This window comes from Pleurodeles waltl, chromosome 3_1 (genome assembly GCF_031143425.1).
Source record: "Pleurodeles waltl isolate 20211129_DDA chromosome 3_1, aPleWal1.hap1.20221129, whole genome shotgun sequence".
Lineage (NCBI taxonomy): Eukaryota > Metazoa > Chordata > Amphibia > Caudata > Salamandridae > Pleurodeles > Pleurodeles waltl.
In genome coordinates, this window is record NC_090440.1 from 587,377,592 (window position 1) to 587,405,116 (window position 27,525).

At 42.6% G+C, this 27,525-nt stretch overlaps 1 protein-coding gene across 1 annotated transcript in view; it reads left to right on the forward strand.

The window, feature by feature from the left end:
* Nucleotides 1–804: 804 nt before the first annotated feature.
* Nucleotides 805–27,525, forward strand: part of TESMIN (testis expressed metallothionein like protein) — an 83,174-nt gene continuing 56,453 nt past the window's right edge. The window contains exons 1-4 of the mRNA XM_069221459.1: nucleotides 805–999; nucleotides 2,164–2,267; nucleotides 15,020–15,122; nucleotides 17,407–17,544. Coding sequence (XP_069077560.1) covers nucleotides 805–999; nucleotides 2,164–2,267; nucleotides 15,020–15,122; nucleotides 17,407–17,544 — 540 coding nt within the window. The remainder of the gene's footprint in view (nucleotides 1,000–2,163; nucleotides 2,268–15,019; nucleotides 15,123–17,406; nucleotides 17,545–27,525) is intronic.

Below are 27,525 nucleotides of genomic sequence, written 5' to 3' on the forward strand. Positions count from 1 at the left end.
CAGCAGGGCACAACAACATTCCTTCTGAAGCTCTGAATGGCAGACATTGAAACATTAGTAGACATGCTCTATCCCAGGTTTAGAAAGGTCTGGAAAGAGGAAAAGGTGCCATCAGACGGAAAGGAGGGATATATCATAAAGATTCTCAAGAAAGGTGACCTGAGTAACTGTGCAAACTAAAGAGGGATAAATCTTCTGTCAGACTCAGGCAAGGTGTTCAACAGTCATCCTAGACAGAATGAACACAGAGTCGACACTCAATTGTGAGTTCAGCACAGATAGATCCTGTACAGAACACATTGCAACACTGCACATCATCTTTGAGCATTTGATGGACTGGAACTCCCCCATCTATGTAAACCTCATCAACTATGGAAAGACATTCAACAGTGTGGACAGAAAGACCCTTTGAAACTCCACTGCCACTAGGGTGCGCCAGAACTCAGAAAAATCATTAGAAACACTTACAAGGGAGTGACCTACAAGATAGTCCATGGAGTCCATGGAGGAAAACTCACAAAAGCGTTTAAAGTGAGGGCTGAAGTCCACCAGGGTTATTTGCTCTCTCCTTTTCTCTCCCTGTGGCCATAGCCTGGGTCATGAAGACATCCACAGCAAGGAGAAGAAATGGAATTCAGTGGACAACTTGGGCGCAGCTTGAAGACCTGGACTCTCTAGATGACCTGGCCCTACATTCCCTTACCTATTTGCAGGTGCAAGAGAAAACCGACAAGATGGCCACTACATCAGCTCAACTTGGCCCCAACATTCATAGGGGGAAAAAACAATATTCTGAAGTCTAAGATGGCCAGCACAGCTGCAGTCACTCTTACAGGTAATGCAATGGAAGAGGTTGAGGCCTTCACCTACCTAAGAAGTGTCACAGACAAGCCGGGTGGCACAAGCACTGACATCAAGGCAAGAATCAGCAAAGCAAGGACTTCCTTCATTCTGCTAAAGAAGATTTGGCACTCCAAGGACCTAATGCTTCAAACCAAGGTCAGTCTTTTAACACCAACGTAAAATCGGTCATTCTGCATGGAGCAGAAGCTTGGAGGTCAACAGTGACCACCACCAACAACATCCAGACCTTCATCAACACCTGTCTGATGAAAATGCTCCAACTCCACTGGCTAAACTCCATCAGCAACAACTATCTATGCCAGCAGCCTTTCAAACTCCCTGCTCATGAAGAAATCATGAAAAAGCACTGGGGATGGAGGGGTCACACTCTCCTCAAGCCTCATCAAACACCACTAGGCAAAACCTGACGTGAAACCCTCAAGGGAAAAGGAAAATAGAAAGGCTGGAAACATCTGGCGCCAGGGACAAGAGACTGACTGCATGGACATGGGTTACACATGGAGACAGACTTAAAGAACAGCCTAGGACAGAGGTCATGTGAGAGCCCTAGTTGATTACCTGCACCCCAGGAGAGGTAGTAGACATAAGTAAGTAAATTGCCATTTATTACACTTGTATGAGAGTCATTGCTCTGTACAACACATTTTCTAAGGCCTTTAAAAACCTAAGCATTCTAGAGTAATGGAAACATAGGAGAAAGCTAAAGGTCATCAGTGCATAGAGGGAAGTAATTTTTCTATACTTAATGTTTCCTTTCTAAATTCTCTTTGATTTCATAGTTAGTTGTCCAAATTAACCAAATTAACCAAATGGGTTTCGAACCAGAGCAATCTCCTTGACTGTGACTATGGGATGAATTTACACCTGTACATCAAAATATCTTGAACATCAAAATATCTTGGTCTATGGTAACTCACAATCATGCCTAATTTTATCTTTGTAACCTTTAGTGGTGATAGTGGAGTCTTTTCTTACCATATATGGTGAGGTAAATGCACTCTGTGCTAGCCTGCCAAGAAGTTCAGTAAATCACAGCGGGTCCAAAATGTAAACTATTCTCTGGCTGCAGGACTGAAAAAGTGAAGCTGATCTCTGCCTTCTGCCGATTCACCTACTGGCGTCCTATCCAATCTTGACTCTAGTTTTAACTTTTTGACCTCATGTAAAATTTCACAGTGGCAATCTGTTCTGTGCTAGCCACTCACCTGAGACCCAGACGTTTTGATGGGGTGATGACAATTTCCCAATGCCAGAGAGGACTCACATGACTGCGTTGAAAAGTACATTGCCCTCTCGCAGGTTATCAAGGGGAAGAGGGTTTTGGAAAGAGAAAAAAGGGAAAATACCAGCTTCTACTTCATGAACTACAGAATTGGACTGCTGGACCCTGGACTGCGTGTCGTGTTGGGTGCCTGGACTTCTGATTTCTCAAAATACTGGGTTCTTGTTTTTTTAGGATTCTGGGCTACAAAATAATTACTTAATTAATACATTGAATTTGGATAAACTATTGTGCATTGCATAATGTCAGTGATTGTTGACACATTGTGCATATGTTTCTATAAAGCAGAACAAGTCTCTTCCTCTTTTAACAAAACTCTACTTGACTGAAAACAGGTGAACAGAGCAATAGCTAAGAAGCCAAACAAGACCTCAGACTCACAAGCATCCTTAAATAATAAAATGTGCACATGTGCCTTTTGGCAGTTGGTTGCTTGTTAAGACAATGAGCAATTATCCTCCCGATTGTGGCACATGCTCAATACAGATCACATTATGAAGAGCACATGTTTTGGCAATTACAGTTGGAGCACATGGAATACAATGTGCACAATCAACAAGCACTGGTTATAATAAATGAGACATTTAACAAGCATTAGTTATTGCAAACTTGATATTCAAGGATGTTATGAATATACCCAAATAATTCTGAATGTTGCAAGCAACATCCTTTTACTGTAATCTAGCTCTTGGATGTGCTAGTGTACCCACAACACAATCCTCTGTATTTGTCTTCAGAAAATAATCAACCCATACACTGCTAAAATATCTCACATGCATAACTTTTGAGTATCATTTCAGTATAGATGGGCAAGTCGATTCTCCTTTATAGTGTCATGGCTCTGGCTATATGGAGTGAAAGAGTCTCCTGAACTCCAGATATCTACTTCCAAACACAGCCTGCAACTCATCCAGCCCTTGATGTCTAGTGTCACCAAGCGACAACTTTGAAATAATCTACTATTCTCTTGATGCATTCTGTGCACACCTTCACTGTTCTCTGCCCTGCTCAGCCAGTGTGTGTGACTGGAGGAGTCTCATAGAGAGAGTGGGCTGAGCAGAGAGGATGCTGCTCCTGTGGAGTTTCCTTATTATGTAACTTGCAACTTATCCTGTAACCTTTTAAATAAATCTACAACCCCTCTATCCTACGTGCAGTAGCTACCTGACTCCTACAACACTGGTGACGATCTGGAAATGAACCTACATGTAAGGAAACTCATAAATCAAAGACGTGAAGGAAACTTGAAGACGCAAGAGAAGAAAAGGAACGCAAGAAGATGAAAAGTAGGCGCCCTGAACCCCACTTATGTCTTTCCCATCTGACAGTCTGCAGACTGGGAGGGTGGTCTACTTAACTGTACACAGATGAACAAAAAACACTGTCACTGTTTTTAAGCCAGGCCTGCTGTTCCTGGTGGGAAGTGTATCAGATACTGATTTAATTGGTTTGATATTAAACGGACTACGAATATCAAATAAGTGGCCTGCTGGAGTTCGCTCACACATGTTGGACAAAATACAGAGTTGATCTAATCTGGTGAGTGGTTTGCAGTCAACCTCATTTGAGAGACTGACTCGTGCAGCACGTTTGTGTTAGCACCAGCACTGAGGCCCATATTTACAAGCGACCTGCCCTGCCGGTGTGTCACTTTTTGTGACACACCGGCAGAGCAGGTTGCACACCCATATCTACAAGGCCACGCAAAGCCACATTGCGTGGCTTACATGGCCTTGTAGATATGAAGTATTGCAACGCAAGTCGCTGCGTTGCCTTACTTTGCGCCAGGGAGGTGTTTCTATGGGTGTTACCTGGGTGTTCCCATGCAGCACCCGTGGATTTTGATGCATTCCCAGCTTTACAAGGTTTCAGAAACCTGGGAATGCACAAAAGCTTACGCCTCCCTGAGGGGGGCATAAGAGTAGCGCAACGGGGAGAAATAACATTATTTCTACTCACTTTTTCTTCTTTCTAAGGAGGAAATCGTCTCCATTGATTGTTTTTGTGCCACAAAAACAATCATCCCCACAATGCAGGCATTGGAGCATGGCAGCAATTTGTGCACCAGAGCAGGTGAGAGATCTGAAATGCACTGTATCTTGTAGCTACAGCACATTTCAGCTGTTTTCCAGTGGCGCTACTTGCCGCGCTTGAAAAGCGCTTTGGACGCCCGTGACGCCGGACGCATGCGGGCGGCGCCCGGGCGAAGCCTGGTGCAAGGGCGGGCCCGTCCTACGCCCGTCATCGCCCCGAAGAGGCTGGGCTGTGCCACCCCCCCGACAAGTCCCCTGTGGGGAGCAACGTGGTAAGCAGTTTGTGAGCATATCTTAGCCCCACATTTATGTTTAGTTTAATTTTACTTTAAGGCTATGTAGTGTCAGACTAATATTGAGATTGGTTTTTAGGAAACCCCCTGCTCCAAATATACCTTTTAGGGCTTGATTTTTTGTGGATTCGTCTTACATATCCCCATTATACAATGGGTAAAAGGAAAAACATTACTCAATGGGGAGATGGTGTTCATGGTCCGCACTCCCAACCGACTATAACTAGTTATTTATCTTCTGTGATTGGGGCCATTGAAACCGAAATTGGTTGAAGAAAAGATTGGGGCTACTCATAAACTTACTCAGAAAATTCCTCTTGAGCCCTTGGTTCACATTTTGCCCAGTACTGGGCTTCAGGACTCTTCTCAGAGCTTTTTTAATCACGAATTATTACAGACTGAACTCGACGCTCCTTCTGCACAATTGCCTACCCTATGTGAAGAAGATATTGCGGACCGCTTTCTTGCGGCCTCCCCACCCCCAAAAAAAAGGAAAGAAGGAGCCCGTGCAAAACATTTTAAATCTTCAAAGCGGACTACAAGGCGAGTGGGAAACATTTGTTTAATTCCGGACCCACCAGCCGAATTTTTATCAGCCGCAGGCTCACGAACTGAGGATTTAAACCCAGACACAAGGGAAAACAGAGTCATCTGTGATGATTATGCTCATGAAATAGATTCCATGCTCAAACCTCTTTTTGCAGCTCTGGAGGAGAAGTTAGTAACTCTGATAACTACAAAATTTGAACATTTGCAAAAGAATTTGATTGAGCAGATTACTCAAATATCCCCTGCAGAAGTGGCAAATCCCCGTAAGCAGGCGGTCTTGTCTGACCGTCAAGAAGCAACGCACATTGACTGACCGACTTCCTTTGATCCACCCAAGGTTCACATTACAGGTTTTCATGGAAGCCTATTTACAGAGACTGCCCCCAGTTTGGTAGGCAGATTGGGAACACCTACAGATTGTATAACGGTCCCTCAAATTAACCCTATTGATGCCCAAACCGAAATTTTGCAACTCCCACCAGACTGCATGCCTTATGTTTTGGTCTTAGCTAATGTTCCTCCCCTCGAACCTTCATGTAGGGACGATACTATGGCACTAATGAGGAAATGTACCCATTGGCTGAGGCAAAAGTTTAGCTATCAAGTTGATTTAAATAATAAGATTCTTATGGCACGCAGAGTGAAGTGGGTGGGTCTCTCAAAGAAGGTATATGACGGCGACTGTATTGTGATTAATTTTGCCAACCCGTATTTTGTTAATTGTTTACTGATGGATTTTTCACACCATGCCAAGAGGAAAGAAGGGATTCAAATTCATCCTGAGTTTTTTTTAGAATTCAATCGCTTCACCTATCGCCCCTATTGTGGCTCACTGTGATTTAAATGTGGAGATGCCTATGACATTTGTACAGGAAAATACTTCTAGACGTAGTCAGACTTTGACCTCTTTAGATGCGAATGATTGACAGACGGTAAAGAATAGCTCCACAATTGGTGTTTTAAATGAAGAAGTGGCTGGTGATGGATATGTAACCCCTATACCACTGAATGGGCCTGATGAGTTAGATACTCCCCCTCAAGACATAGCAGATGTTTCTATAATAAAGGAGCCAGTGGCTGGGTTTTATGACAAGAATAAACCTTTAACTTAGATTAGTTGGAAGATTGCGGGGCTTAGGTCTAAGGTTAAAAACACAGAGTGGTTGGAATTTATATCTAATTATGATGTCATCTGTTTTCAGGAAACATGGTCTACTGACCCTTTTTGCTTGGATGGGCATTTTTCTGCATTTCGCCCAGCAATCCCTTCCTTAGCTGGCAGGGCAAGTGGGGGGCTTTTGGTTCTTGTTTCCTTGCAGCTCCCTAAAATGGAGGCGTCCTTGGTTTGGTCCTCTGCATTTTTTATGGTGGTTCAATTATTGATGGAGGGGAACAAAGGTTTTTTGTTTATTAATTTTTATAATAACATTCCTTGTGACTCCTTGAATGTAAGCCTTGAGGTGTTAACGGAGTTCCTTGATTTTTATGGGAAGTATCAGGACAGTGAGTTAGTCACGATTTGGGTTGGAGATTTTAAAGTGCCCTTATGTAATCAGGAATTACCACATGCTTGTGGCACTTTTATAGAGGGGGGAGAGACGTCCACACATTTTATCCATTCCAACCTGGGCGAAGCCTTAAATACTCTAATTTATAAACTCAATCTTGTCTTTGCTAGGGAGAAGGCTGCTACACATATTCAAAAGATACCCACTTATACGGGAAATTCTAAAGGTAGTATAATTGACTTTATTTTAATTAGCTCCCCAGATTTTCATTTAATTTCGGACTTTAAGATAATACCACATTGTGCCAGTGATCATAACACTCTGTGTATTAATTTAGTTTCTTATAATAATTAATCTTCATTCAGCGTAAGACGTAGGGGCAGTCCAGTTTTTAACAAATTTCTTGGTCTTCGTACGAAATGGGAAAATGTAGATTCAAAAATTTTTCTTAAGTATATTATTGAGCAAACTCTTGATTCTATTAATACATGTTTAATGCCCCAGCCATCATATCCTCATCTGGTATTAGAATTCAAAGCTTTAAGCAATGCCATATCTGAGGCTTTAGTGAGTAATAGGCCTTCGCATTGTCCCAAGCCGCGGCAATGGTTTAATTCTACCTGTACAGCCTCCCACAAAGAGTTAAAATTAGCCTGGAAAACAATCCTGTTTAGTCGGGAACTAGTTAGACGGGCAAGGGGCCGATACAAGACAGCCCTGGAGGAAAGGAGAAATGAAATTAGAAACAGAGCATGGGAAGAACTCATGGCGGCTACAGAATTGAAGGACTCTGCACAATTCTGGAAAGTGGTTAATTATCCTTACTTTCTGGAATATGACAACAAACAGGGTGAGTGTCTGATACCTGAAGGGGTTTGGGTGAAACATTTCATTTTTCAGCCTGCAAATGATTCCCATTATGAACAAGGGGATTGTAGCAATTCGGATGTGGTGGCAGTAAATTTGAATACGAATAATTTATCCTTTGAGCTACGCGAGGTAATTGCAGCCATTAAACGATCTAAATCGGGGAAAGCCCCTGGTCCGGATGGGGTCCTGGTGAATCTTTTTTAATCTATTCCAGACCTCTGGGGACCATTAATCACAAATGTATTGATTAGTGCAGTTAGAAGTAACATTCCTTCTTCATGGAAATTGGCAATAATTGTTCGTATTTTTAAGAAGGGAGATGGACAAGATTCAATCTGTTACAGACTAATTTCCTTAATAGATTCTACCGCCAAGATTTTGGCAAGTGTTATCTTGATCCGGCTTGAGGACTGGGCAGATAAGACGAAAATTCTCTCTACAATCCAATATGGCTTTAGGCCTGGCATAGGTACAGTGGAGCAGGCTTTAAATTTATATATTTTTCTTAGTAAATATGTCACGATCAGGAAAGGATCTATTCACTTAGCTTTTATTGATTTATCGAGTGCATTTGATTTGGTGAATAGAGAGAAATTGTGGCAACTTATGGATATAATGGGGGTTGATCAGGATGTCCTTGAATTAATTAAACGTTTATACACTGACCTTACAATTTCAGTTCAATATGGCCAGTGTGGAGAGAAATCCGTCCCTTTTCCATCCTTACGAGGAGTTAGGCAGGGTTGCATCTTAGCACCGTTCTTATTTTTATTATATATTAATGGCCTTTACAGCTTTTTAGTACAAAATGGTAAGGACTTCCCTAGGATGGGATCCAGACAACTCCCAGTCTTATTGTATGCTGATGATGCTGTTTTGATTGCACGTACAGCAAATGGTCTTCAGAATTTATTAGACCTTTTTTTCACTTTTATGCAGGATCTTGACCTGAAAGTCAATTTTGTAAAGTCACACTTTATGACATTTGGCCCTCGAAACACACGTTCCAGATGTTTTACTATGGATGGAAATACTTTAACTAAAGTGAAAGATTTTTGCTATTTAGGACTACATTTAAACTCCTCCTTGTCATGGTACCCCCATCTTAATTTCAAGATCCAACAAATGGAGAGAAACATAGAGGCGATCTTCAGTTTTGCCCGCAAACTGGGTCATAGGCCAGTTCACCAGATTATTACGCTTTATAAATCTAAATGCATTTCTGCAGCCATGTATGGGGCGGGTCTTTGGGGTTACATCAAATCAGCCCGTCTACAGCGAATTGAGAATACATTCTTGCATAGGCTGCTTCTGGTACCTAAGAATGTAGCAAATATTATTTGCCATGAGGAGTTGGGAGTACGGTATATTGAGGATTTGGTTGGTATTGCCCCACTTTTGTTATGGCTAAAAGTTTGGTCAAACCCTGCGGCCAGCTTGGTACAAGATTGCATTATAGATTGTATTCAAACAGCTAAAATGTTGTGGCTTACTTATGTTCAAAATTCCTTTCGGAATTTAGGGCTGGAGAACATGTTTACTAATCCAGGGTCTTTACCTATTAATGCTAAGGAATTGCTTAAATCAAAATATATAGAGTATGCTGCAAATTGCAGATATCAAGAGGCAGCAAAACTGAAAACTTTCTAATCCTACGTTCAAATCTCTACTTCCACTGTGCTAGAACCATATTTAACTTGGTTTTTGAGCTACTCATTATATTCTCTCCTTGTTTTATTTAGATTACATTTTATACATTTTAGATTGGCTTTTCCAAAGAAATGTACTTGGCATAAAAAGCTTCCAATCTGCCCTTGTGACAATCTCTTAAAGCAAAGCATGTGCCACTTTTTCCTATTCTGTCCGCTTTACTCTGCACCTAGACACATTTTTATCTTGCCAATTTTACATAAATTGCAAACTACATCTTATCAGGAGGCATTGATTATTATTAAAAAAACTTTCCTCAATACAATTGTGTCATCCTGTTTTAATCTTCATTAAATCAGCTATGGCCATTAGGAAACAATATGAACTGATTGATGTAGACACATATTAGTATAATCTGGCAATGTATGATTTTACTCTGATGCTGGGCTTTTACTTTTGTATTGTATTCAACTGCATTTCATAGGATTGTCGGGTTGACTGATAATGGCAATGTATAGACTTTTGTGATAATGTTGATTGAAGATGTTTTTTGTATTTTTGCTTTTAATATTTGCACCGTATTTTAATTATTTACATTTTTAGTTTGAAATGTATTGTACTTTTATGGCTTTCATCGAATAAAGATTTTTTGACTGACTGACTGACTGACTGACTATCAGACTGGAGGTAAAGAAGTGGAAAAAAGAAAAACAGGGTGACAGGCCTTCTCCATCTCTGCATCTGGGACCTTGAACAACATGCCTGTAGCTGTCAGGACTGCCTCAATCCTGATCAAACTTAAAAATGAGCAGGCAAGCCTCTTTTTCAGACAACACTATATTATGACATAGTAACAGATGCCTTCCACTCTCAGAAACTAGCTACACTTCACCTTACTTATTGACTGTTGTTGAATCCAAGTAGACACACGGGTATAAGAAAGATGTGTCTTTATTCCATAACGGAACAGTACATCTTCTCCACGTCCTCTCCAACGTACAGTATAACATACAAATGATTACATTCCATCCTACAGAATACCCCTACATTCCACCCTAACATTCCTTTCCACATTCCACTTTCCTCATTCCAAATACCAACATGCAACATATTTCCCTTCTTTAACAAAATATAAAAAAATGCACAAATTAATGCAGATAAAGCTATGTACAAGACAAAATTATAAGTTTGAAACAAAATCTTTGAATTTGAGCAATTATACATTTGAAACAAAATCTTTGAATTTGAGCAATTATACATTTGAAACAAAATCTTTGAATTTGAGCGCCTTGCGTTTTGTTCTTGCATCAGACTTCACACGTGATGCCACAGATCCATTATCTGGATGTGATGCCACAGAACCATTATCTGGCACACCCCCTACATCAACATCACCCTGACAGGATAATTCATCACTCCGTACATCTTCCTCATTAATCCGTTCCTGATACACATTTCCAACCCCACAACCTGTTGAGGTTTCAGCAGAGAGTATTCCAACACCTTTCCCAGCTTTGGGAAAACAACTATAATACACATCACCTTCCAAAACCTTCTTTTTCCAAACACACCAATTCACTTTTGCCTACATCCCCACAGCACTTTACAACTCTACTCACATTCCACACTTTCCCATCCTGAGTGACAACACTCTTATTTACACTTTTATCACTTTCAAAGCTCTTCCAAACTTTGACGTCCCCTTCCTCACAAATCCTGGTTTACGAACTCTGACCCAATCACCCACCTTAACCTCAGACTCTTTTATTCTCCACTTGCTATCATAGGTTTCTTTGAATTTCCTCTTCTTCTCTCTGACTCTTTCTCTGACCTCTTCCAAACACAAATTTTCCCACTCTTTGTTTAATCTTTTCTTAAACCACCAAGGACATAACTTAGACACAGGATGTCTTCCCTTAAGTAACCTAAAAGGGCTAACTTCAGTAGTACTTTGCAGCGTTATACGATAGTGCCATAACTTTTCCCTTAACTTCTCCTTCCATTCTCCTCCAAAACTACGTGCCCATGCAATACTTTCTTTGATAACACGGTTGAATCTCTCCCCTTGACCATTCCCTTGTGGATCATAGAGAGGAATGGTAACATGATTGATATTACAATACCTGAAAAACTCTTCATTTCCCTTGACACCAACTGAACTCCATTGTCATAAATCAACACCTCAGGATATCCTTCTCTGGCAAACACCTCCTTAAAGAACTCAGTAATAGTACCAGTGGTAACCTGGGAAACCAACTTCACCTCTGGCCACTTAGAGTAATAATCGATCAACACAAGTGCAAAACGAGCTTCCGCCGGAAGAAAACAAAACGGACCAGAAATGTCAAACCCCAATTTTTGCCAGGGCGAATCCGGCCAGGGCACTGCAAGAGAGGAGCCGGAACTGTTCTCAATATCTTCTCAGCATTGACACACACACACCACTCCCTTACAACCCTTTCTGCCATTTTATCCAGCCCCGGCCACCAAAAACAAGAATGAATTAGCCTCTTCATAGAAGACATCCCGGGATGACCTTCATGAGCAAGTTTTAAAATTACTTCCTGCAATACTTTAGGAGGAACACACTTACCATTTTAGAACAACAGTTCAATCTCTAGTTCTAAATCATCCTTAACCTTATGAAATATACTGAACTCTTCAGAAAGTTTCCTCTTATCGGGCCAACCACACCGCAATTTATTTTTAACTTCTTGCAATAACAAATCCTCCTTATCACATTTCTTCCACACCTCCTCCTCAATACCCACAAATTCATTAGTCATGTACCCTGACACAACTGACACAACATAATTCTCAAGTTCATTTCGAAAAACCATCAACCACTACTCCATTATCCTGTGGAAGATGTGATAGACAATCTGCCACGGCATTGCTCTTTCCAGGCACATACTCAACCTTGAAGCAAAACTCCTGCAATCTTGAAATCAATCTAGCAATGCGAGCAGTAGCATTCCCCCCACCACCCGGAGACAAAATTCCCACCAATGGCTTATGGTTAGTCTGCAAAATAAATTTTGAACACCAAATGTAATTTCGAAAATGTTCAACCGCCCAAACACATGATAACAATTCTTTTTCTATCACAGCATACCTCCTCTCCGCATCCGTCAATGTATGAGACGCAAATGAAACATTCCACTTGTCTTTTTCACAGCACTGCGACAGTACACCACCAATCCTGTACATGCTGACATCTACGGTCACAACACATTGCTCAATCACACAAAAGGGTCGCAAGGTAGGAGCATGAATAATATCTTTCTTTATCCTCTCAAACGCGGATTCCTGTCTATCTGTCCAGACATACTGAACCTCCTTGCGTGCAAGTTCCCTCAGTGGTTCCATTTTTGTTGCAAAATTCTCAATGAATTTGCTATAATATTCACACAGACCTGTAAATGATAACAACTTATCATGATTGTCAGGGGCAGGTGCATTAACAATGGCTTCCACCAATGATCGTTTAGGAATCACACCTTCTCCTGACAACGTGTGACCTAAATATTCAACAGACTTCAGGAATAATTTGCACTTCCCTTCCTTCAATGTCAGACCACTCTTCCTTAATACCTCACACACATTCACCACATGCTTCCGATGCTCACTTTCCTTTTTTGAAAATATGAAAATATCATATTGGAAACATTTTACATAACTGTCCATATCCTTGAATAAGTGATACATAGCTCTCTGAAACACAGACGCTGCAGATGCCAATCCAAATGCCATTCTTTTGAATTGATATAACCCTTGTGGTGTGATAAACGCAGTTAAATGTCTGGAATCCTCTAAAGTTCAATTTGATGATACGCCGATCTCAAATCCAACGTTGAAGAAAAACTTGCTTCTTCTAACATGCTGATCACCTCATTAATATTAGGTAAAGGATGACAATTCACAAATGTTTGCATTGAATGACCTCAAGTCAACACACAACCTCAGCGAATTGTCAGCCTTCCGGGCCAACGCAATTAGAGAGACCCACTCTGACAATTCAATCTCTTCAATCACATTGTTCTTAACCATTTCCAACAAAATTTGTTTCAACTCCTCTCTAACACATATAGGTACATTCCTCATCTTCGGCACCAAAGGTTTAGCATTAGTCTTAATCTTGATTTTGTGACTATAGTTCTGTAACTTCCCCAGTTTGTTGGAAAAAACTTGAGGATACTTTGACACAATTCACTCCTTCGTCACACCACTCTCAATCGCCAAAACAGGTTCTTTACTCCTGGGATTCAACATGATTCCCAACTTTCCTTGATCTCTCCACCCCAAGACATCAACTCCTTTTCTAGCTACATACAACTTTATCAAAGCATATCACCTCCTCGGTTTGACACCGCACCTGTGCTGTGTTGAAGTAGCAGGTGTCGGAGTTTGTCGCCAAAATGTTGAATCCAAGTAGACACATGGGTGTAATAAAGATGTGTCTTTATTCCATAACAGCACAGTACATCTTCTCCACGTCCTCTCCAACGTACAGCATAACATTCAAATGATTACATTCCATCCTACAGAATACCCTACATTCCGTCACAACATTCCTCTCCACATTCCACTTTCCTCATTCCAAATACCAACGTACAACAACTGTATGTTTTCCTTTGATTGTGTACATTGTTGTGCTACCTTTGATCTAGGTTTGCCCTATGCACATACCACATACCGACATATTTGTGGCACCAGCTGGCTCTGGAGATCAAACCTACCTTTCAGGACTCGCCTTCAGAAAAGCCACTAGCTCTCTTGTTTAGCAGACTAGAGGTGATTCGGTTCTTGGTGCACAGTGCATATTCTGTGAACATGCGCAAGTAAATTGCACCACAGTAACAAATACTGGTGGTATTGGTGGAAATGGAATGATGTTTTAATTTCATACCCACAAATACCCATATGCCCTTATATTATTTTTGTTATTAACAACAATAAGAATATATTTTTTATTACTATCATTATTGTTAATATTAATAATAATAAGAAGAACTTATTGGTTATATAGTGAGTGCTAACACACTTTTTTGCCATTTAAAAGCACTTATAGTTGCAAGCAATACTGTCACTCATTTGAATTTGTCAATCAACCTTCGAAACAAGAAAGATGAAGGCCCTGATTTATATTTTGGCTGTTGGGCCGTTGTTCAACTAGGGTGATGGAGGAAATTCTTTCAACAGTCTGGTGGAGGTCCCAACCGCTGAATTTAGAAATGACCTACAAGCTGACAGCCATTTATAAAGCATTGGCAGGAACTGCTGTCACGGCATTCCTGTCAATGCCTATCGCTGTTTTAAAGAAAATAAAACAGGATTTTCTTTTTCAAAATAAAAAAAAACGCTCCCCAGCAATGGGAGCCATCTCCTATGGCAGGGGTGGGAGGGAAAATTATTTTCAATTCACTGTCCGTCACTGCTAAAGGTTTGCAAGGCGGTGATGCACAGTAAAAAAAAAAAAAGGCCACATGTCCGCTCATCTAAATTGGAGAGTAAGTTACTGGGTAGTAAGGACTGTTGAAGAACTTTGGCCATGGCAGCGATGGAGTAGTCTCCGCCTTGGCCAAAATGATGGTCCACCCGAAGAAAATTGGACGGGTGCACCAGTATGTTGGGGGGAGACTCTCACTTTGTTGAATGGAGGTCCCTTCCTGCCAACATAAAAATCGGGCACTAAGTCTGCCTCACCAGGATTTACCTGCAGATCACATGTAGATGTCTGCAATGAGGGCTCAGGTATTACCATCCTCCTTCCCCTCAAGGCAGTTGCAGTTCTGACAAGTTGGTTTTGGACTTGCACAAACATAACTTTTCTAGATTTGTCCGACAACTAAATTTTTTTTGTTAACTTGTATTTGTGTTGCCAACTTGCCATACAAATATATTTACAAGTGTTTGACGTTTTATAACTGAGCATTTAATTTAATTTAATGTGTTATTTGTTTTTTTTAGGTACTGCGATTGTTTTGCAAATGGTGAATTTTGCAGCAACTGCAATTGTAATAACTGTTACAACAATATACAGCATGAGCTTGAGAGGTTTAAGGCTATAAAGGTAACATATTAGGATCGTTAAGGTCCTATCGTTAACACATGCCTCCCAAACGTTTTGTCCGGCGTCATGCATAACCGGAGGATCCTACTGTCGAAAATACATATGTATGTAATGAATGTGACATCTTGCAGCCAGTGCAGGAAAAGAACGTGTCTGCGTTGGTGCCTGTGTCATTACTTTAGGGCCAGTTAGAAGAAAGGAGACTGATGATGTCAGGGATCTTGATCTGTGCAGAGAGTCAGTTTGAATTTTAGGTAAAAATTTGACCTCTGCGGTAGGACAAGAGAACAAATTGACTTCCTCCTTCTAGGTCACAGGCTGCCCTAGTAGTAAAATTAACCACTTGGGGATCCTTTATCAGTCTAGCGCTTAAAAAAGCGTTGCCTAAGACAGCACAATGATCTCAATGTTTTTTCCAAGATATATTTCTAGGTGTCAGGTTGAAGTCTTTCATCAGATCTCACACTGTGAAAGACCATACATATTCTGATGAAATATAGTTTTATTTACTCTTGAGCGCATAGTGTAATTAAGCCAGTGCCTGATTTAAAATAACGCCTGTTTTATTGGATTGTGTTAGAATAAAATGATAACATAGCCAGAGATCGAACACGCACTAGCTAGTTTTGCAAGAAGGAGTACAGCACAAAAATCCCGACAAAGCGAACTGCAATGAACAGGAAGCATGGGAAGCTAGATTCTAACGTGATGCTCAGGTCTTATTTCAGCCTGTATGGTTTTAATGACAAATTGTGTTTAATTTACCACGAATCTCCTCGATCATCCCCACAGACACATTACACACGTGTATACCTGTGGCCCCTTTGCATCTCCACCCATATTCATGCACACTTTTAAAATATTTCTTGTGCCTTAATACCTTACTTGCTTCCGTATTTATGGCACCTACTGGAAGATTTCAGGTTTTTTCCGGATCTTTACATGGATTAGCCACATGCCCAGGAATATCCCCAGAGAAGGCAAAGAGAGAAAATGTACTGATAACATATTCAAGGGCAACTCAGATAACTCTCCTAGCTCGCACCCATCCACTATTCGAAAAACCGTTTGGGAGCATTCGTGAAAAGCCCATCTTGGAAAAAAGTAGAACAGGAATGTGGGCTATTTCTCGTATGTTTTGTTGCTATTGACTTTTGTACGTGTCTTAGCAAAATTTCTGCCGTTGTCAGGAAACCACATGCAACTTGTATGCTTTATTCTTGGTACTGCGGATGTTGTGGCCGTTATCAGGCACTATGAAACCTCGACCGAAAGAGTTGGGAATGACTTCCCAACTCTTTCGGTCGAGGTTTCATAGTGCCTGATAAAATTCCCAACTCTCTCGGTCGAGGTTTCATAGTGCCTGATAACTATCACAACATACTAACGTAGGGAAGGAAAACAGAGTAATGATGGGCGACCTTAGTGGCCATTTCGCTGCGCTGAGTTTTTGCACTCCTTACTTAATGATACCCACCTGACCCCCTCCCCCCGCTCCCTCCCCCCCGTCACCCCCAACCCCAAAGGTTGTTTTCCTACTGTGACTTTACAGGGTGTGTTAACCTCTGGAGTCTAAGAACCCACGCGGGGGCCTAATGAGGTAGTAAGTGAGGCCTAGCACTCCGAGGGAGGCATGCATCCAGAGTTCTCTTGTTGAAATCTTTAAGCGTCATCTTTTTGACAAGGCCGTTTCTGCCCTACAGGTTGTGCAGTGCTGAATTAGGACTCGAATTACAATGAAGCTGTTGTTTTGTTGCTGGTATTTCAGGGCTCTCTTATACCTACATTTTTATTCTAGAAACGTAAGGTTCTGCACATTGTTGAATGTGCTATTTGAAAACTGGAAAATGTGTACTGCTATGCTTACCGTTATTCTTGTGTTATAGCTTATAGGATCTGCAGTTAGTTAGAACTATGTTTGGAATTTTTCGAGTGGTTCACGCAACCAGAATGCTTAGAATACAGGCCCTGGCTTCTGCTGTTTGGCTAAATTATAGGGTCAGCACCAGGGACACCAAGCACACAGACACAGTAGGCCTGTGTTGGATGCGATAAGGTTAGTGGATGCTAGTAGCTTTATTACTTAAATGTCCGTCCTGTCATGCACCATACCTAAGGCCATAATTGCCAGGCAGGGAATTAATAGCAGTTAGTGTCCTTCCAATGTCTGTTAACTTACATAAACCGACGAACTTATAGTTGCCTGCACACCTGGTATCACATTACATGGTGAATGTACAGACAAATCTCTAAATTAATAGATTTTTGTTGTTATTAATTTTAGGCCTGCCTTGATAGAAATCCAGAAGCTTTCCAGCCTAAAATTGGAAAGGGGAAATTGGGAGATATTAAACCACGGCATAATAAAGGCTGCAATTGCAAACGATCTGGCTGCCTTAAGAATTATTGTGAATGCTATGAGGTTAGTAATGCAATTTTTAATAAAATATTAACCCATTTGACCAAAATATAACAATTCCATTACAGTGTGAGCATTCATGATGATACATTTCTTGTGATACCACATACCACTCTTGTGACTCTTGCAATTCTTAAATTGATGAAGTAGACCTGGGCAAATCAGACTATAATGATATTTAGATTTTGTGAAGAATACCAAACTATTTTAAAAAATGGGATTCGGAATTTAAAAAGGGTCCTTTCCCTGCAGATCCTTAGCAGTTTGACCAGTTGCAGATTTAAGACAAAGGATCATGTAATCAAGATAGATAAAGAGATACACATGTCATTTGGTTTTGGAGCAGGGGCGGGTCTTTGGTGGAATAGATATAAAGGTTCTCGTCTTTGTGACAGTGGTGCATTTGAGGGTTATATTTTCTAATCTGTTTATTTTTAACAGTAGTATTTCTCATGTAAGACACTCTTTTGCACTATTGGAAGAGGAATAGCCTACTTGGAATGGAACTAAGGTTACCTGTGCCACGTAGGTAACATATATCTCAGTAGCAGATGCATTAATGCACAGAACTATTACAATCAAAACAGTTAATCCATTTCTAATATGAGATATTGCTGCTTCACTATTAGTAGAGGAATATATGGTATTAAGGCCCATAAAATAGGCACAGTAAGATACTTTAACAAAGTAGTTTACTCCATATTACAGCTTCACCTCCAACAGTCATAGCATAAACTGAACTTATAGCATTCCGTTAACTATATATCACAACCTAAGAAAATGCTACCAAGGTTCCAACCCAGTGTTAAACCCCAAGATACCACACATCTCCCTTTCTACAATAAACAAAGAAAACCCCGCACAAAACCCCCATTTATCACAAAACCATAAACAAACGCAAGTCATTTGTAAATTATAAAATCCTTCAGACTCTCAGGCCTTTTCCTGTTTCTATTCCATCCTCTTTGTGGCTTTCTCATTGTTTTGTCCAAAATTTCTTCTCTTATCCTTTGACCATGTCCATATGTAAGCTTCACAACTCTATTCAAGTTCGAAATACAATTTACTTCTGTCGTCACTTGCGTTTTTGATAATTTTGATGACCTTCAGAACTTGGAAAACTCTTCTTGAGTGGCAGGAGACCTGAGCTTCACAACATCATCAACCTCAATAAACACAGTCTTAAGAGCCGTCTTTTCCCCCACATTCCTGTTCCTTTCCTCCAAATTCCTTTTTTCTCTACTCTTTCATTCTCTTCAACACATTCCTCCATCATTTTACATTAATTTGTCCATGATGGTGACAAAATGGTGTTGGCTGTCCTCCCTCTGAACAATTCAAAAGTAGCTTTACCAGTGGTTCCAAGAGGAGTAAGCCCGTAAGCTTCCACCCACTTTTTAACTTCACTTTTCCAATCCTTTTGAGTAGTCCTTGCTACCTGTATAGCCTCTGTAATCATTCTTTTTATTCTCTCCACCATACCATTTGCTTCTGGATGATACAGAGTAGCTCTCTTGCATTTAATACCTCTTCCTTTTAGAAATATACCCATTTCTTTCATCACAAATGGCACTCCCTTGTCTTTTAACAACGATCCTGTCAAATCTTTTCTCGTAAAAAACGTCAGATAAAAAATCAACCACACTCTTAGAGCTGACATCATTTGCAACCTTTATTTTTGGCAATCATGAAACCAAATCAACCAGCATAATAAATAAACTTCCCTAGTGCCATTCCACTCAACAGACCTACTTTATCCACAACAATCTCATCACATGCTTTCTTAGGTAATTCCTTTATCACCATGGGCTTCTCTCTCCTCCTACAAACGTTTTCACTTAAACAACATTCCATGCACCCTCTCCATTCCCGATCTACCTCTTTATCCATTGCCGGCCACCAGTAACGTAATCATAACCGCTCTTTAGTTTTGAAAATGCCCTAATGACCCTCATGAGCTACAGAACCCAAAGTAATAATTCAGGGGGAACTAAACTTGTTCCTCTGAATGCGATCCCTCATCCGAGGACAATTCTTCTCTAACCCACTAAACTGGCTTCACCTCCTCTGCAACAAACTTCTTCTCTCCCTTACCATTTTCTATCTTCATTATAACACTTTGCAACACTCTGGGGGTCATTCAGACCCCGGCGGGCGGCGGGAGCCGCCCACCTGGAGGGAACCGCCATATGGCCGCTCCGCGGTCGAAAGACCGCGGAGGCCATTCTGGCTTTCCCGCTGGGCTGGCGGGCGACCGCCAGCAGGCCGCCCGCCATCCCAGCGGGAAACCCCTTCCCACGAGGAAGCCGGCTCTGAATGGAGCCGGCGGAGTGGGAAGGTGCGACGGGTGCAGTTGCACCCGTCGCGAATTCCAGTGTCTGCTGAGCAGACACTGGAATTCAAAGTGGGGCCCTCTTACGGGGGCCCCTGCAGTGCCCATGCCATTGGCATGGGCACTGCAGGGGCCCACAGGGGCCCCACGACACCCCTCACCGCCATCCTGTTCCTGGCGGTCGGAACCGCCAGGAACAGGATGGCAGTGAGGGGGTCGGAATCCCCCATGGCGGCGCAGCAAGCTGCGCCGCCATGGGGGATTCCCAGGGCAGCGGAAAACCGGCGGGAGACCGCCGGTTTTCCTGGTCTCACCACGGCCAAACCACTGCGGTCAGAATGCCCTGCGGGGCACCGCCAGCCTGTTGGCGGTGCTCCCGCATCCCCGGCCCCAGCTGTCCTTGACCGCCGGGGTCGGAATGAGCCCCTCTGTCTCCACTAGCATCTTTTTTCCACTCTTTCATCTCCACACTGCCTTCCCCCACAATGCACACCATTTCATGCTCTATCTTCTATTTCTCTTCAAAATATCCCACACTGACTATCCTGGATACTGCCCACCACCACATTACTTTTTCCTGGCACATGAACAACCTCAAAATCATATTCTTGCAAGGCAATCACCCACCTAGCACCTCTACTGGAAACATTGTCAACACCTTTTCTCATGAACTCCTCCCTCAACAGTTTGTGGTCAGTCCTTATTGTGAACTCTTTACCGCATACAAACGTTTTCAACTTCTTTACTGCCCAAAAAAATGTGAGAGCTTCCCTTTCGATCAGAGTCTGAACTCAGCTTGTTCAAGAACATGAGACAAATGTTACAGTTCTTTCCATGCCACCTTTTCTCTGACTGAAATTTACACCCATTCCTTTATGCTGGCATCTGTAGTGATCACATTAGCGTACTCAGTACAGTGCCTTTCGGACTTTGCACATTCTCAAGCTCTTCTTTCAATCTCCAAAACTCATCTCCAAATCTATCAACCCCCTTGAACTCGGCATTCTTTCTAAGAAACCTCTGCATAACAAACGTCTTCTCTGAAAAGGGTTTTATAAATTTACTATAAAACTCTGCTAATCCTAAAGTTAAACTAATGCTTTTGAACAATCACATGTTTTTTTTTTGTATATGTGTTGTATTATTTTGTATAAAACAGCATACAAGGTGAGCAGTAAGTTGGCAAATCTAAATCCTTGACCCATCAAATTGCAAGCAGTCTTAGTATAACAGTGATATATGTATTCCCATTATATATCCTTTGGCTAAATCTCTATACCCACCCCTACATTATCCAGGTCCTGTATGTACAGTGTATATACAATAGTGTGTACATTCATCTAATAGTCATAGAAAACAAATCCGTTTCATCCCAGTTCACCGTCACTGCCTGCTTCCCAGCATTCCCAAATCTTCTCAAACTTCTTCATTGAGCCTCGATCCTTATAAACTTTTCTTTCCATTATTTCGCAATGTTCCATCCCCCCTTCCAAAATGTGCATTTTTGGAGGGGCCCCCAATCCCCATCTTTGTGCTTTGTCACGCTTTGCTATCATACATCCTAAATTCACCAGGATCTTTTGGTGGCTCGTGAGATCTGATGGTCCTCAGACCCCCAATAATGCCATACATGGATGAAACTCCAGTAGTCGCCCTGTTGTTTTTCCTAGGATTCCGGATTCAGGGGCAGCTCCCAGAGTGTATGAAAGAATGTACCCTCCACCCTCCATCACACATCCATGCGAGGCAGTGGTTATTTTCTAATCTGCTGATTCTATGTAGCGGAGTATGAGTGCGATTCGTAAACCCTGTGTAGGATCTTTATCTGGTTTAGACGAAAGCTACCTCCGCCGAAAAGCACAGTGCCTCCTGCCAATCATGTTCATCAAGGTGTGCCTCCCATTTATCTAGTAGTTTCAGCAGGGGGGGTTGAGTGTTGCGCATAATTGTACTGTATGTCAAAGAGATTAATTCCCTGTCTATTTGCCCATCTAGTAGCCTCCTCTCCAATAGTGTGTCTTCCTGTTCCTCTTTTTCCAGGGAGATACATTGTTGAAGGGCGTGGATCGATTGTCTGTCATGTAACCATTGGGATTCTGGCATTTTATATTCTGTCCTTAACATGTCAAATGGTATTGGGCCGTTTGCATCCCATACATCTGCTAAATAGACAGGTCAGTATTGTCCCATCCTCAGAAGCCTTGTAATGCCACCTCTGGACGTAGGCGAATGCCCTCCCACAGAGGAGGTTTAGGAGTCAATCTGTCCTTCCACCCCATTTCTCTTGTCAGTCTTTGTCAGACATCAACAAATGTTTACATGGCAGGGCATATGCTAGTATGCGGCTGTATAGTTTGTGTCTAAAACTCTTGCCTCCCCAGCTTCGCCTGTCTTGCAAGTATGCTGGGTCTTATCAGTCTGTATAGGCCTAGTCATGTGCTGCTTCAGAATATTTTTGGATGTTCGGCAGGGCAATGCCACTCGTACTTGGATCGTGACAAAACCCTCATAGCTATACAAGGTTTCCTCCGCCCCCCCATTGTCGTGTCCTGTGCTGCACATCCACTTTGGTACAAAAAGAGTCTAGAATTTTGTATCTGCTGTTTTGTAGTTTGTACAGCAGCCTCGGGAGACCTATCATTTTGAACAGCACTGGCTTTCCAACCAACGAGATTGGCAGCGGCTGCCAGTGTTTAACATCTGTCTCTAAATGTTTTAGTATGGGGTTTACGTTGCCTTGTAATGTAATTTTAGGGTTTTAGTGATCCAGAAACCTAAATAATTAAAGTTTTCAGTTTCTAATCTCAGTGATAGCGCAGGTGCTACTTCCAGTTTCAACTCCCCTATTGGGAACAGTAGGGACTTGTCCCAGTTAATGGCAAAACCTGAGTAACTCCCAAAAATATGAAAAGTTGGGTGAGTGTCAAAGTGATGTATAGCAAAATACTCTTGGCCCATCCATTATTGCCTGCTGAGCCCCAGATCTGGGCGTCCACCCATAACCATTCCAACAATGCTTCCATGGTGAGTGCGAATAGCATTGGTGAGAGAGGGCACCCTTGTGTGGCACCTCTCTGAATGCAAAAGGGTTAGGAAGTGTCAGTTGACTTTCACCCTGGCTGTCGGCTAATCGTATAATAGTTTGACCCAGTTGAGATAGTTGGGAGCAAGTCCCAGCTTTCTGAAGAGGTATGTCCATGCTACAGAGTCAAAAGCCTTATTAGCATCTAGCGAAGCAGTTGCGAGTCCCGCGGGTGATGCCTTAACTGTCGCCAAGTTATTGTATAGATGCCTCAGATTCAGCCTGTTTGAATGACCAGGTATGAACCCATTTTGGTCAGAGGGTGCAAGATAAGTCACCACTGCTCTTAGGTGGTTAACCAAAGCTTCGGCGAGGACCTTAACATCTATTTAGGAGTGAAATTGGTTGATATGAGGCACAATCCTCTTTGGGTTTTCCGTTTTTATGTATCAAGGACAATCGTGGAGAGCTGCATATCTTCTGGTAGGATATTTTCTTTGAAGGCCGCCTGAAAGGCCACCTATAGTGGTTTTGCCGTCCACTTGGAAAGCCTGAGGTAAGCTTGACCGGGAATCTATTAGGCCCTGGTGTCTTACACACTTGCATCGTTCTCACTGCTAAAGTTCCTCAACAGTCAGGTCTGATTCCTCCTCTTCCATTTGTTGGGGGATCAGTCTTCTCACTGGGCAGTCATCAATAAATGTCAGTGTTTCGTCCTCTGGAGCATGTGAATGTACATCATAGAATGTCTCTAGGTAGGTAGCAAGCCCATAAGTCACAATAACTGCCTGCTTGCCAATTAGTGCACTGATGGCCCTGTTTTCCCTTTCATTGCTTCCTATCCAAGTCAATGATTTACCTGCTTTATTTTCGGCTTCATATATTCTTTTTTGTTCTGCCAAGTACTGTGTTTTCACCTCCTGTTAGGTTACTGACTGGTGCTCTATGCACTTCTGATCTATCACTTTTTTGGAGTTGTGCGGTAGGGGACAATACATGTTCCCTCTCTAACTGAGAGAATTCCTGTTCCAGTGTTTCTGATAGATACAACTACCTGTGGATTCCTAACCTAAATCCACCGGTCCTCTTATTGCCATGATGATGTCAGACAGAGTCGCGTGGGAGTCAGGCAATAGTGACGTCCTCGTCCACTAGCAGAGCTGGGAAGAAAATTTCCGTTGAATGCTGGTGCATTGGGAGAATTCATTAGGTGAGGAATCCACAGGTAGCTAGTGTATCCCCCAGAAAAGGCATTACCGAAGGTAAGTAACTTGTTCGTCAAGTCTATTTCGTAGGTCCCTTCTGTCCATTATTTTGCCAGTCATATTAACTCCCCTGATTGTAGCCTCGTTTGCTTCCCAGAGTATTTATTTATTCTCTGCAAAGTATTGCTTGGTGGCTTTATTTAGTCTTTTAACTTCCTGTGCATTAGAGATTCTCCATGTCTCCATTCGACAAGCCCTCTTGCAATCTTTTCATGTTTATGACCAGTTTCACTTTTAAGGGTGAGTGGTCATTGTGGCCGGATGTAAATAAAATGTATTCGAGTCTGGAATAAATGTTGTGTGCACCTGAATAGCAGGGCCTGAGCAAAGCCTTCTAGTGTCCCATTGGTGGCTTTACCTTCTGTTCTCATGGTTTATCTATCTAAGTGTGTATTTAATGTGAGGTTAAAATCTCCCCCAAGCACCACCAGTGCCTGAGGGGTGTCTACTAGGATGGTCCCCACTTTCTGTAGTGTCACCAACTGGAGTCCCTGTAGGGCATAGATACTGATCAGCAGTATGTGTTTGCCTTCGTAGTCCCCTATTGTTGCCAGGTAACTACCCTGTTTATTTGACCATGTACTTGTTACATGAAACGCCAGATTTCTCCTGACCAGCATCTTCACTCTCCTGGAACCAGAGGTGCATTGAGAATAGCCTACTAGTTTATATTTGCCTGTACCCATACTGCTATGTTGACCGTCTAGTAGGAGTTTTTCATGCAGTAAAACTATCTCAGGTTTATATCTGTTCAGTGTCTTGAGAACCAGGCCTCTCTTTATTCTGTTTCTTAAGCCATTAACGTTCCATGTCAAGCTTGGTTGTTAGGCATGTGTGGCATGGGTGTGTCTCATGGGGTGGCCATTCATTAGTGTGTGGATGTCACTTGTTTCCTGCTGATGTGTGTCAAGGTGCTGGAAACTACCCCGTGAACTACCCCCTCCCTATGTTACTGTGTGGTGACTTTAAAAGTAACTAAACATTTCTAAACGTTCAAATGCTTCAGCCGCTGGGGCGTGACCTTACGCTGTCTAGTACCAATTATCTCTGAAAAAGCCAATGGGGTATATGTAGTGTCTATTCATTGAAAGAGACTCAGTAATCCTCCCTCCCTTCCCGAGAGGCCCCGAAGCTTGTCACTGTCTTACCATTAATTCTTTACAGTTCAGACACCGCTACCCCAAGTGTTCGGATGTCGTAGGTGTGACATGCTGTAACTGCTATTCCTCCGTTTCTTGCTCTGTCTATGTGCATTCCGAGCCACTGCCTTCTATGTCTGATCCAAGGGAACACCATCTATTGTTGTCTAAGATTTTATTGTGCTTTCGTTGGGGGGTGCGTAGCTCTTTTAATACGGTTACTCTTTGTGGATAGTCGCTGCCACCTAGCTTCTTTCCTGTCTTTTTGTGGGGGTCCCAACCACAGGTGCTGCTGTTCCAGCTGAGACCATGCTTGCTGCGCCGATGACATAAAGTGGGTTTTATCTTTATGGACTATAGTGAGAAGTGCATATTTGAGATTTATTCGACGCAGTACCCTTTTCACTGGAACATTTGCTCCCCGTAACCGTTGGACCAAGTTGGTCTAGTCTGGGTATAGGTGTACTTCCTGGCGTTCTATCTTCCACAGTCTGTGCTTCCTCGTCATTTGGAGGATTATGTCACAGTCTCTAAGGTTTATTAGTCTTGCTATTATTGGGCGTGGTGGGGCCTTAGGTGGCGATGGATGTCCCGGGACCTGGTGTGCCTGTTCCACAGAGAAAAAAACGGGAGGGGTTTCTCTGCAAGACCGTTGCTCCCAGCCATTCCTCTACAAATAGTTCCATGTTTGGGCCTTTCATCTTTTCCAGTACCCCCTCTAATCTGACATTGTGCTGGTGAAATCTACCCTCTGCGTCTTCCAGTCTGTTCGCCAGTAGTTTAACCTCTTTCTCTATCGCCGAACAGTTGAGAATACGTTCAGTCACTTGTGGAGGAACTGTCTACTGATCCACTGTTTGTTTCACACAGTCAGACAATTTTCTGTGGTTGTCTTGTAATAAACCCATTTCATTTACCACCCTTGCGATCTGCGTCTCCAGAGAGGATGTTGTGTCTTTGATGGCCTCTAGAATGGCTGCTGTGTGTGAGGCCAGGGATGTGGCCTCCTCCTTTTGTTGGTGGGTCATCTACATTGAGTCCCACTTCCGCCGTTGGTGGGCCTCCCTTCGTCGGGCTCGATTTGCCCATCTATATTTACAGTTTTTTCATTCCCCTCCTGGTCTAATTGTACCTGCTCCAAGGAGGGCAACTCGTAAGTTCACCTTGTGGCCAGGAAATCCCCTCGTTCCCAGTTCTAAGCTTGCAGTGGTATTTGTCTGCTTTTTAGTGCGCGTGAAGTTCTGAGGCAACTAATCTGTCCGGCTGGTGAGGCATGGCAATTGTTCCGCTCAGTGTCTTCCAGGATAGTGTCTGTTTTTCATGTTAGCCAGTTCCCTCTTAATGGCAGCAAATGCTGCTGTTGCAATCCCCAGTCCAAGTTGCTGCTCACCATGCATTTCTAATGTCCTCCAGTCTATTCCCCTTGCTCCAGGCTATAGATTTGGCCTCCAGTGCCCCATCTGTGTCAGCTGTCCGTGGGGCTGATCCTCCCTGCTCAGCTCAAGCTCCTTGCAGCCATGGGGGGGGAGGGCAGTAGCAGAGGTGCCTCAGCTATGTTCATCTCACCACCATGCAGCCTCTGCGGTCTCACCCTTTATTGCCATGTAGGTGTGCGGGCTGGTAGCAGTGTACCAGCACTTGCTGGGATGTCATTGTGTTGGGGGGGTTGGGAGGATGGTGGGTGTTGCTGGAGGTCAGTACCTGCTCGGTTGGTCTCTGTCACTGCTCCGATCGGTGCTACTGCTTGGTACCCTGTGTCATTGGTCCTGCATTGGTTTCCTATTTAGCTGGTGGAGAGGCTGCATCGTGGGCAGGTGCCATAGTGTGTGCATTCTCAGCCTCTCGTACCCGGCTGCTCCTGCTCCTCTTTGCTTCCCTGCCATGTCTCAGGACTGCTGGTGTCTCCGCAGTTTCCCCTCCGCATTCCTGTAGGGTATACTGGTGTTGGTAAAGTCAGCGGGCGGCAGTGTCAGGATCTTTTAGCCCCGAGGCCTACATACTGCTCCATTGTCTGTCAGGTCATGCCCCCTCCTGTTTGAGTTTCAAGCCACCTCTTGTCAAAGTAGTTATTAACCTTGAGTGTCAACCTTTTATCATCCACCCTTCCCAACACAGCACAAACTCTACTGATATGTTTGTCTAAAGTGTTCCCAAAAATTAAAATATTGCCCTGGTACACTTTCACCCCTGACAAATCTCCCTCCTTTGCTCTTTGAAAACTGAGGC